Raw genomic sequence first — 12209 nt, forward strand, 5'->3', positions numbered from 1 at the left:
TTTTTCTTTCTTTCTGAGCAAGACATGTAAGAGAAATGGTCAGAAATAATCGGGATGAAATTCCAATAGGTATTTTGTTTAGAATTATCTTGCGACCTCAAATTTAAAAAGAAGAAAAAAAACGTGAAATGCCCGTTCTGGCCCGAATTTAGAGCTGGGATTGGGTTGGGCTTAAGATATTGCTTCTACTCTAAGCCTCTGTTACCTGTGGCGTTCCTCAGGGCTCAGTAATTCCCCTTCTTTTCAGTATTTATATGCTTCAATTAAGTTATATTAGTCACAGTTATAATTGTAGTCTTGCCATTAAGGGCTATACAAATGAACATGACTTGACTTGGTTTAACCCTAATTCATGGGCATGGTACTATTATTTCCTTAAAAATGTCACCTTGTTCAGTTTGTTCATCATGTGCACCATCCTGACCAACTGCTGCTTCATGGCCATGTCCGAACCCGCCACTTGGGCCAAATATGTCGAGTGAGTACCTGCCACTTTAATGTGAACCCTTGGGGCAGGGGTCTCCAACGTGGTGCCCCCTCAGGAGAGTTGAGGTGCCCGTGGACCCGCTCTGAAACTTTGGTGATTTTATTGTAAAATTATATTTTCATTTGTTAAACCCTATTTTAATGATTAACCTGGTAATAACATAGTAACAACTCAGTGATAGCATTATAAGTTGGTATTTTAGAAATTCAATTAAATTCCAGTTCATGGAGAAATAAAATCTATTCTGGTATTGATAAGAATTTTTAAGCAATTAAATAAAATAATAGAATAAGAATCTATTCATGTATTAAACACATTTAAGTTATTCATCTTTTTATTGACTCATTTTCCAGGAAGAACAACAAACTAAATTCCAATTTATGGGTTTTATATTAAGCGAATAAGCCAAAATGTGGAATAGATTTTAGCTTTGTAGCTAGCTGTCTTCCTACATTTTTAGCTATATAGCAAGCTATCTAGCGTTTTACGTTTTTTTTGCATGCTATCTAGCCATTTGATTTTTTTTGGTAATTATCAAGCTAAATTTTATCCTTTCAAGCTATCTAGCTTATTTAGCTTACTATCTGGCTATTTAGTTGTTTTTAGCAAGCTATCTAGCGCCTTTTTATTTCTTTGGCTGTTTACCTTTCTAGCTAACTTGCTAGCTATCTGGCCACCTTTTTAGCTTTGTAGCTACCTATCTTACTACTTTTTTATCTATTTGGCTAGCTAGCTTTACATTTTTGCCCTATATCTAGCTATGATTTTTTTTGTTTTGTTTGTTATTGTGCTAAATTTTGGCCTCCTTTATAGCTAGCTATCTAGCTTTGTTTCTTACTTTCAAAGTTTTTTTTACTCTTTTACTAAGCTATCCTGCTTCCATTCTAGCTAACTATAAAGCTACCTTTTTAGATATTTAGTAAGACATCTAGCTCAGATGCTATTTTTAAAAATGCACAGGGTGCCCTTTGCGCTTATTCATAACAAAAATTAGCTCTCAGCTTGAAAAAGGTTGGAGACCCCTGCCATATAGTGTGTTTCTCCAGTTATTTTGATCCAGAGAGATATTTAAAGAAACTACATATACGGTTTAAAAATTGTTCCTCTATTGAAAAGTACCCTGGTACCATTTTATCCTGTACTGTACGCCCTAATCACCATACTTCTAATCAGAATTTCAAGTGGACCTTTGAGATGTGGCCGACGGTTTTTAATCAGCGTTAAGGCATTAGTTTCAGTATAAAGTACGTCTGGATGAACGTAGGAGAATATGCTTGATTAGGATCCAGTTCCAATTATACAGCAGACCACCGGGACACTACATTATTTTGGTCTGAATTTGTCATATGTCTTGTGTGCAAAACCTATGGTAATCACCACATGCATTCTAAACCCCCGGTACCAAAGGTAAAAACATTAAAATAACAAAATAGTATACAGTAAGTAATATATACATGTAGAGGAAAAATTAAATTTAATTTAATTTGGTGTTATGTTACTTGATATGGTACAGTGAAGTTACTGGGTGGATGCAGAAGGGGGAGAAGACGGTGGATTTAAATTAAAACCGATTTTAAAACTTCTACTTGTAAGGATAATCATGCCCTTAGAAGACATCATAGCCACCTTATTCATATCATGCTAAACATTGATTGGTTACAGCTATATTCATTAGCGGGTACCTTCTTTTCCATTGTTATCATCTTCTCCTTCAAGCATTACTGCAGGTATTGGGACAAATTTCAGCTTGTTAAGTGAGGTACCGAATCGACAAAAGAGACAAATGGAGCATTGTGGGAGGATTTAGCCAATACCTTATCTGCAGCTCAATGAAGCCTTGTCTTAAGCTAATATCAAACCAGTTGTGATTTTGCAGTAGCAAGGTGCTCTAAAACCGATGGCATATAATTATAAACACATCAACAAAGTGACAAACAGTCAAAAACAACACTTAAACTACCAGAAACAAAAAACAAACCTCACAAATCAGAATGACATAGGTGGTGGTAATATTGACAGTGAAAAAGTGTTCGCGACAGGTGTGGAGTGATTGGACACACCTGGCGCCCTCTTGTGGACAGAGACACGCCAGACCTTAACAAAACCAGCACTTTCCCCGTCATACGCAGGGACACATTTCAAAATGTGAATCTTGTAAGTATTTTTACAAGGCAAAGGAGTTTGTTTTTAATGTTGAATGGTGGGGAAATGCCGTTACCAGGGGCCAAAAAAAACCCCCATTGTATTTCACATTGTAACGTAAAAACATCGTAAGCCAGGGATGTTGTAACCTAGAAGTCTGTTGTATATCTTTACTATTCCTATGTTGGGGCCTTAGTTTGGGAGTCACTGTTTTTTCCATGATTCTCCTTGGCCTCCAGGTACACATTCACCGGCATCTATACCTTTGAGTCCCTGATCAAGATCTTGGCGAGGGGCTTCTGCATAGGACCTTTCACCTTCCTGAGAGATCCCTGGAACTGGCTGGACTTCAGCGTCATTGTCATGGCGTAAGTTGAATGCATGAATGAATGAATAACTGAATGAAAATTTATTCCGACAATAAGAAAAAAAAAATAAACAAGTCAAAAAACTAAAACAATGTTAACGTGACATGTATGAAAAAGAATATTAATAAGCATATGCTTATTTCATCCTACCCCTTCTAATTCCTTAATAATTTTCATGAATATGCATATTCAAATAGGTTCTGTGGATGCACAGTCACTTCATTATCATCATCATCAACATTATTATCATCAGCATACTCATCACCATCACTATTTTTACTGTCATCATCATCATCATCATCATTTATGCTTTCTCCATACATTTTCAGTATTCTAAATAATAAGAATATCTAATATAGTAACAATAATTCTCATTGGTGCTCACGGTGACAGCTGACTGGTTTGTGGTGTGTGTTGTCCATCATACAAATTATCTTTGTACCTGCTGCTAGAGTGGGGTGGGCGAGGGTGGATGATACTGGTCACTTTTTACATTTTGTTGCATGCTATCTAGCTAACATTTTATCATTTTTTAACAAGGTAAATTTTGGCCTCCCCTAGCTTGCTTTCTAGCTTTTTTTTTAGCTTTCCATCTAGCTATTTGGTTGGCTTTTTGGTCTTTTAGCTTACTATCAAGCTACCTTCTTAGCTATTTAGCAAAGCCATCTAGCTAAGTTGCGTTTTTAGAAATTCACATCAAACGTGGTGACCTTTGCTTTAATTAGTAACAAATAGGGATCGATACAGGATACTGGATACACGAGCAGGATACCGGACAGGACGGGACAGACAGGATCGATACCAGATACTGGATACACGAGCAAGATACGGGACAGACAGGATCGATACCGGATACTGGATACACGAGCAAGATACTGAACAAAGTCAAAATGCATGCCTTGCAAGTGCAGAGGTTCATTGACGGACTGACAAGGAGTGAATGGAGTACTGAGTTTAAATAGCAGGGGAGCCAATCAGGCAACGAGTAGCAGCTGACGCCAAACGAGCGGGCACAGGTGAGGGCAATGGGCAATCGTGACAACCAAAACATTTGTAAGATGGGTCGTTCACAAAATGAGGCACCACTGTACCTCAATTTCACAATCAAGTAAAAAGACTATTTTAGTGGAATACAATTATTACAACTATTCCAAGTTTAAGCTAAAATAAAAGTCGAATTTTACGTTTTGAGTTTTAAATGTTGACTTTAAAGGGGAAATTTGTATTAATTTATGTCATAGCTTGTCGAATGTAAATAGTTCACATTATACACATTTCTTTTAAAGCTCAACTGTGTATTTTTAGCAACTCCTAATGGTGTAAAACACGTAATTCACATAAAACACCATTGTCATCTTTAACTTTTTTTTCCACACTCTTCTTTTCTAACCACTCATATTAACGATTTTGCTGCAGGCTATTGCTCACTGCGAGCTCATAGTGTTATTTTTGAATGAATGAATTAATGAAATGAATGCATGAATAAATGGATGAATCAAACTTTATTTTGGACATGAGAAAAACAAAACAGTGTTAACATAACATGTCCCTAGAGAAAGGAAGAAGCATATGCTTATTTCATCCTAGCCCTTCCAATTCCTTAATAATTTTTTCGCACAGTTAGATCTCCGGTGTATTTACTTATAACAAACACCTTATGAATAGACATACTGTATATACATAGGTCCATTTTACAAGAAAATAGGGAAATACTAATAACAATAATGATGATAAATAAAAATAACAAACCATATTTCTTCTTTTACGGTGTATTTCGAGCTACACCAAAAGTAGAACAAAATAAATCACATAAAAGAAGGTAACAAAAAATAGCACAGAAGGAGGAGTGGGTAGAAGGCATGCTTATAATTAGATTATTAATTATTGATTTTTAAAAATGTTTAATTAATTAGTAATTAATTATATTATTATTAATGTATTATTTTGTTTGCTGCTTAACAAATGTTGCCATGGTCTTACAATCCTGTACTCAGGGTTTGTAGGATGTTTGAAATCCTTGAAAATGCTTGGATTTTTATGTTTTTATGCGTAAAAAATTTGCCCATGTTCCTTAGGTTAGGTGTTGGACCTATAGTTAGGAGCTATGGTTTGGGCTTGAAGGAAGGGTTTTAAACATATTTTATGGTTCCAAAATAGGATTGAGGCTAGGGTTAGAAACTAAAGTTTAGGCTCCTTATTAGGCTAATAAACTGAGGGCTCTGACATAGGGTTGGGGCTAGGTTTACAGCTGGAGTTAGGTTTAGGCTTTGGAACTAGGGTTCCAGATCTATATTAGGGTTCTAAACATATTGTAGGGTTCCAAAATAGGTTTAGAGCTAAGGTTATCATTTGAAAACAATGTTAGGGCTATGGTTATACTGTAGCTAGGGTTAGATACTGTATAGGGCCATGGCTTCAAATGAGGGGTTTAAGCTTATTTTAGAATTCCAAAATAGTATTAGAGCTAGAGTTAAAAACTAAGGTTTAGAATACTTATTAGCATATTAAACTGAATTGGGGAATCTGAAATAGAATTTGGGCTAGGGTTACAGTTGGAGTTTAGGCTTAGGATCGAGGGTTTGAGAGTGTTATAAATTGAATAAAGGGTTCTAAAATAGGTCTAGAGCTGGGGTTATCGCTTGAATCAGGGTTAGGGCTTGGGTTACAGCTAGGGTAAGGGGTTTAAAATTATTTTATGGTTCCAAAATAGGATTAGGGCTAGGGTTAGAATAAGGTTTTGGCTCCATCCAACTTCCAGTCAACTCTGAACATCTTCCTAGACCTTGATGAAGAAAAAGAAACCCCAGAGCATGATGCTGCTACTTCCTTGTTATACAATGGGGGTGGTGTATTCAGTGTGATGTGAAGTGTTTCTCTTACCAAATGAAACGGTTTGCCCTCAACCCCAAAAAAGTTTAATTTTGGTCTGCTTTGTTCCACGTTTTATTTGGGTCTCCCTAGTGGTGTCTTGCAAATGCCAAACGGGCCAACAAAGGCCATGTCTTTTAAGTTTTTTTTTTTTTTTCATAATGGGCTTTCTTCTTACCACTCTTCCATAAAGGGCAGATTTATGGAGAGTACGACGAATAGTTGTCTTATGTCCCACCTCCGCTGTGTATGCCTGCGGGTAATCCAAAGTGATCATGGGACTCTTGGTTGCTTATCTGATTTTTTTATAGTCTCTCTTTTTCGATATTATTGCTTGCACAGTGTTCTGGGAGAAAATGTTTTAAAATCTTCTTGTATCCCATTCCTGCTTTGAATTTTTGCCTGGTGTGTTTTTCGGTCTTCTTAATGCTGCCTATTTACTAGTGTCTGCTTTCACAAACCTATGAGCCCATAACAAAGAAGGTGCATTTAAACAAAGACTTATTCGTGTTTGTCATTGGTAGTCATATAGGTCAACATTGGATCATTCAGAGGTCATTAGGGAAAGTCAGTTGGCTGAGGTGAAAGAACAGGGACCAATATTTTTGCAACACCTACTTTTTCGTTTTTGCTGTTGTAAATATAATGTAAAATGTTGGAATGATTTGGTTCAACTTTAAAATTGTGTCGCAAATGTTATTGATTCTTAAAAAAATATATTCAACTATTTTACCTTTGAGTAAAATAGGCTTAAATGTGGCAAAATCACACAAAGTTCTTGGGGGGGGCAATACTTTTTCTCTGCACTGTATTTTTAATTGGTCATGTTCTAGCATAAACCCGAGAAAGAAGAGGAACACTGCAATCCAACTACAGTAATTGATGAGTGATGGAAAATCTCTAACCTTTGCTTCGCTTAATGATGAGGCTACCATCAGTCGGACAAGAGAGTCTGAGCTACCTGGGGACCCGGCAGGCACGTGACCCGCAAAAGATAAACGATGGCAATCAAATGATCAGATCGATACTCCACCTCCCATGCTCAACACGGATTTAGCGCTGTCGTTTTATAAATGGGAGCGTCTGAATGAAGGTGCCCCGTGGTTCCGTGCTACCCCCTTGACTTCCCTCCGTGGTCCACTTGTGGGAAAAACGGACACTCTCAAAGGACGAAGCTGCCATTAAAACAGGACATCTTCCGCTTCTTATACTATATGTTACCATTCATCCCCTAAAGAGACTGACATAAATCAATACATTCACTCTGAGAAAAAATCAAGTCAGGTACCTGGGCAAAATGACAAAAATTACTTTGATATGTCTTCACGACAAAAGTTCACAAAAATGTGGAATTAATGAACCTCACTTCCTTTTTTTTAATGACACTCCATTGTGGGATCTCATTTCATGATATCGTCATCTGGTCTCAAACTCACACATAAGATTTCTGTATAAAATTCCAATACAGACGCTGCCCTACTTACGAACAAGATACGTTCCGGACGATCGTTTGTAAGTTACTCCAGTGCTATATTTTGTATGGAATGTATGTTTAAGGTTTATATAAGTATGTTTAATCCTTGTATAAGTAACCTGTATTGTTTTGTACTAAAAAATAAACATTCAATAAAATAATATGCTCTATAAAGATAAATTAAGTTTATCTTACTTTTTGAATATGAGCTTCAAGAGTTAGGCGACTTCCTCCACCGTGGTAAAGAGTGGCCGAAAAAAAGCAATCCAACCATTTTCTCAACCGCATCAAGCTTTCTTATTTCACTTTTATTTCAAAAGGAACGGCTCGCCTCTTTACACCAACCATATTGAATGGATACACAAGATATTAAACATTAAAAATGTCAAGATTTTTAGCCCCGGAGATACAGTATAGAATAGAATAAAATAGAATAAAATATACCTTTATTGTAATTGTTACAAAACGGGTTAACATATTGTGACAACGAAATTGGGCATGACACTCCAGTTTCACACATTCACAGTGAGGTAAAGAAACCAAGAAGATAAGTAACAGATTTGTTATAAAACAAGGAGGATACGGTTATAGTTATAATTTACACAATATTTACACAAAGAAATGACGTCCTGTAGGATGTTACATTCAGTTGGTATCGTAAAGGTTTGTGTAATATGCATTTGGTGCAAATTAGTTATCTATCTATCTATCTATCTATCTATCTATCTATCTATCTATCTATCTATCTATCTATCTATCTATCTATCTATCTATCTATCTATCTATCTTTCTATCTACCTTGATCATATCCTTCAAGAGGGGTGACTGACAGCAAGACACACACATACAATAACAAAGAAAGTAAAAGGGAAATAAATAGCAAAAAAAACACACAAACATTTTTGGACCACGGCCAACCCAATTGCCCAAACACCCAAACAAGTTAGGCACCTCGGCACCCAAGTTGGTCATGCATTCATCCCTCCAGATGAAATGGGACACCAGAAAGCGCCCATGTCACTCGGGTCAGGGTGACACAACACACTCTTTTGTTCAACAGCAGGGCCCGACAGCTTTCACTGGTTTACCCCTGCCGCATCATACGGGTGCCCAGCCCATCCTTAAGAACGCGTCCACAATCTCACTATCCTTTCACAACACCTCTCCACTCCTTTCTATCACCAACAAGAGCTCTAGCTTCCATTATATTTAGACCTCTTTCCTGCAGTGCACTCATAACACCAGCCATCCACGTCAATCGCGGCCTTCCTCTTGGTCTCCTTCCATTGACTTCTGCTCTGTAGATCTTCTTCAGCATTCGCTCCTCATCCTTCCTCTCCATGTGTCCAAACCAACCGAGTACTCTCTTATCAACACGCTTGTCACTCCTAACATAGTCCTCAAACACTTCATCTAAAAAACATTCAACTTCCTTCTTAAATCTGCGTTCAGGCTCCAAGTCTCTGCACCATACAACACAGTCGGCACAATCACACTCTCATACAGTCCCCTCTTAACATCCATACTCATACTCTTCTTGTTCATTACACTCCTCAGAGCACCCAAAACCTTGCTTCCTTGATTCACTCTGTGCAATACCTCGCACTCTATTCCACCGACTGCAGCCACATCACAACCCAAGTACCTAAAGCTTTCAACTTCTTCCAGCACCTGTCCATGCAACCTTATTTCTGACGCCATGCCCACTCCATCACGTGAACACGTCATCACCTTACTCTTCCCAACATTGACACATAACTTACGCCTATGACATACTCTTCCAAACTCCGTTACCAACCCTCTCAATGTTTCCTCAGAATCAGCCGCAAGCGCTGTGTCATCTGCAAACAACAACTGACTTACCTGCTACACTCTTCCACTGTAGTCCATTATGTCTACACCTCTGCCAAATACTCTTGCATTCACCTCTCTCACCACACCATCCATGTACACATTAAACAGCCATGGTGACATCACACAACCCTGTCGCACACCAGTCAACACAGGGAACCACTCACTTGTCTCACTCCCTACTCTTACACATGCTCTGCTGTTCATATAAAAACTCTTCAATCCTTCAACAATTTTCCACCCACTCCATATATCACCATCACTTGCCACAATGCCTCTCTATCAACACCTGATCCACACATCCTCTTCCTTTCCTGAAACCACTCTGCTCCTCCATCACCACCTCATTCGTTCTTTCTCTCACTCTCTTAATCAACACTCTTCCATACAGCTTACCCGGCACAGACAACAAACTGATACCTCTCGAATTGCTACAATCATACTTATCACCTTTACCCTTATACAATGGCACCACACATGCACTACACCAATCAACAGGAACCACACCACTTAAAAAGCATACATTCAACAACCGTACTAACCAGTCAATCATAGCTGTGCCACCTTTTTTCAGGCATTCACCAGTACAACCATCCAACCCATGTGCCTTCCCCCCTTTCATTTCTTTCACTGCCTCTTGCACCTCCCATGTTTCCACAGGCTTCACATTTAAATAACCCAACACGGGCATTCTCTCCATACCATCGATCGCCTCGACTCTCACTTCTCTCCCATCCTCCACATTTAACAACTTCTCAAAATACTCTGCCCATCTCGTCCTGACTGCACTACCGCTAACCAGCAATCTACCATCCTTATCATTCACTTTCTCTTCCTTTCCAGACTCACTGTTTCTTACTCTTTTCACTTCTTTCCAGAACACTTTTCTCCTTTCCTCAAAGTTCACTCCTATCTTTCGACACCATTCATCATTTGCTTTCCTTTTCACTGCTTCCACTTCCGCTTTTACCAACCTTTTCTTCACTTTATATCTTTCATACGCATCGCCACTTTTATCTTGCAGCCACTCCTCAAAGGCACGTCTCTTTTCTGTCACAGCCTCTGATACCTCATCATTCCACCATTCACTTCCTTTCCTAATACCTCGACCAACTTTTTTTGCACTCCTCAACACTGCCTCTTTAAACCACAATTTCCACACTCTCAATTTCTCTTCTACTAACTTATTCATACTCTTCCCTTATCCTCTCTATAAACTCTCTTTCCTTTTCTGCCTTATTCAACTCTGACATTTTCACCTCTTACCTCACACTCTTCTTATAACTAGCCCTCCACGATCCATCTGTTCTCAGTTTTCCTTCCACATAAAAATGATCAGACATACCACTCATTTCACCCCTGTAAACATGCACATCCAATAATCTACTTAACATCCCTTTCTTAACCACTGCATAATCCATCAGTGCTCTGACCACCATCTTGCCACTATCCACTCTGACAAAGGTACACTTATTCACGTCCCTCTTTTGAAACAATGTATTTCCAATCACCAACTCATTTTCCACACATAACTCAATCAATTTCTTCCTACTCTCATTTCTTCCTGGTACTCCATATCTACCAATCACATTTTCAACCGTTTCATCACCCACTCTAGCATTCAGGTCACCTAGTATTACCACTTTCCACCCTTCTTTCGCACTTGCCACACATTCGGACAAGTCCTTCCAGAACTCCTCTCTCTCCTCAGTGCCTCTTTCTGAACCAGGTCCATATGCACTTATAAACATCCATACTTCTACACCCTACTTCAACCTTACCCACATCAACCTGGAAGATATCTCTTTCCACTCCACCAGTTTTTCCTTTGCTTTCTCACTCACAAGCACAGCCACTCCTTCTCTAGCATGTCCACCCGTAACTCCAGACCTTCTACCATACATACCTCCAAGCTGTAATTCACCCTTTTCTTTCATCTTTGTTTCACTCAAGGCTAACACATCAACCTTCCTTTTAGTCATCATCCTTCCGATCTCCTCTTTCTTCCACTCAGTCGCTTTACTTCCAAATCCTCTCACATTTAATGACCCTATAACTAGGGTTTGCGGAACCTTTCGGTCTCCCGCCCCCCTATCTTTGCCTTGCTGTCTCTTAGGGAGTAGAGATAGAGAGGAGAGGATCCCCAGTCGCCTCGCTCCCTCCACTTTAGTTGCCTCTTACGACACACAGCGGACCATGGTAGGAGAATTCTCTTACCTCTCACAAGGAGAGGGCCCCTCACCACAGGGCTCACACAAAAATAGTCAACATAGTCCAAAAAAGTAATAGTCAACATTGTGCAAAGTGAGCAGTAAACTAAGTGCAGTCAACATTGTGCAAGAAACATACACATAAGTACCAATTTACGTTCGTATGAGGTAGTGTGTTTGCAAAAGTTTTCAGTTTTTTGTGCGGTGTGTGTTTAGGGTGGTAATGGCTCTGGGGAAGAAACTGTCTCTGAGTCTGTTTGTTTTTGTTTTGTGTGACCTGTAGCGCTTGCCGGAAGGCAGCAGGTCAAAGAGATGGTGAGAAAAGTCCTTGATGATGTTTTCTGCTCTGCTGAGGTAGCAAGAGCAGGCAATGTCCTCTAGACTGGGCGGAGAGCAACCGACGATTTTCTGGGCTGTTTTGATGACCCTCTGGAGCGTTTTCCTATCTGCTGCTGTGCACCCAGCATACTACACCGTAATGCAGTATGTTAGAATGCTCTCCACTGTGGCTTTCTAAAAGGACACCTGCAGCTGCTGTTTTAGATGATTTTTCCTGAGCACTCTCAGGAAATGTTGTCGCTGCTGGGCCTTCCCTACCTCCGCTCTGGTGTTTGCAGACCAGGAGAGGTCGTCGGAGATATGCACACCCAGAAATTTGAAAGAGTGGACTCTCTACACAGTCTCCTTTTATGATGAGTGGTGCTTGATTCCTGCCATTCCTTCTGAAGTCCAGTGTCAGTTCTTTTGTTTTTGTGGTGTTCAGTATGAGGTGGTTTTTCGAACACCACGTTGACAGTGACTCCACCTCA

General features: G+C 39.2%; 1 protein-coding gene across 1 annotated transcript in view; it reads left to right on the forward strand.

The window, feature by feature from the left end:
- The first annotated feature begins 393 nt into the window (after positions 1–393).
- LOC148348016 (sodium channel protein type 5 subunit alpha-like) overlaps positions 394–12209 on the forward strand; it is a 191580-nt gene continuing 179764 nt past the window's right edge. The window contains exons 1-2 of the mRNA XM_088322381.1: positions 394–478; positions 2869–2997. Coding sequence (XP_088178507.1) covers positions 408–478; positions 2869–2997 — 200 coding nt within the window. The 5' untranslated portion in view covers positions 394–407. The remainder of the gene's footprint in view (positions 479–2868; positions 2998–12209) is intronic.

The sequence above is a fragment of the Urocampus carinirostris genome, chromosome 18, assembly GCF_059441175.1.
Source record: "Urocampus carinirostris isolate Australia breed hairy pipefish chromosome 18, RoL_Ucar_1.0, whole genome shotgun sequence".
NCBI classification, from domain to species: domain Eukaryota; kingdom Metazoa; phylum Chordata; class Actinopteri; order Syngnathiformes; family Syngnathidae; genus Urocampus; species Urocampus carinirostris.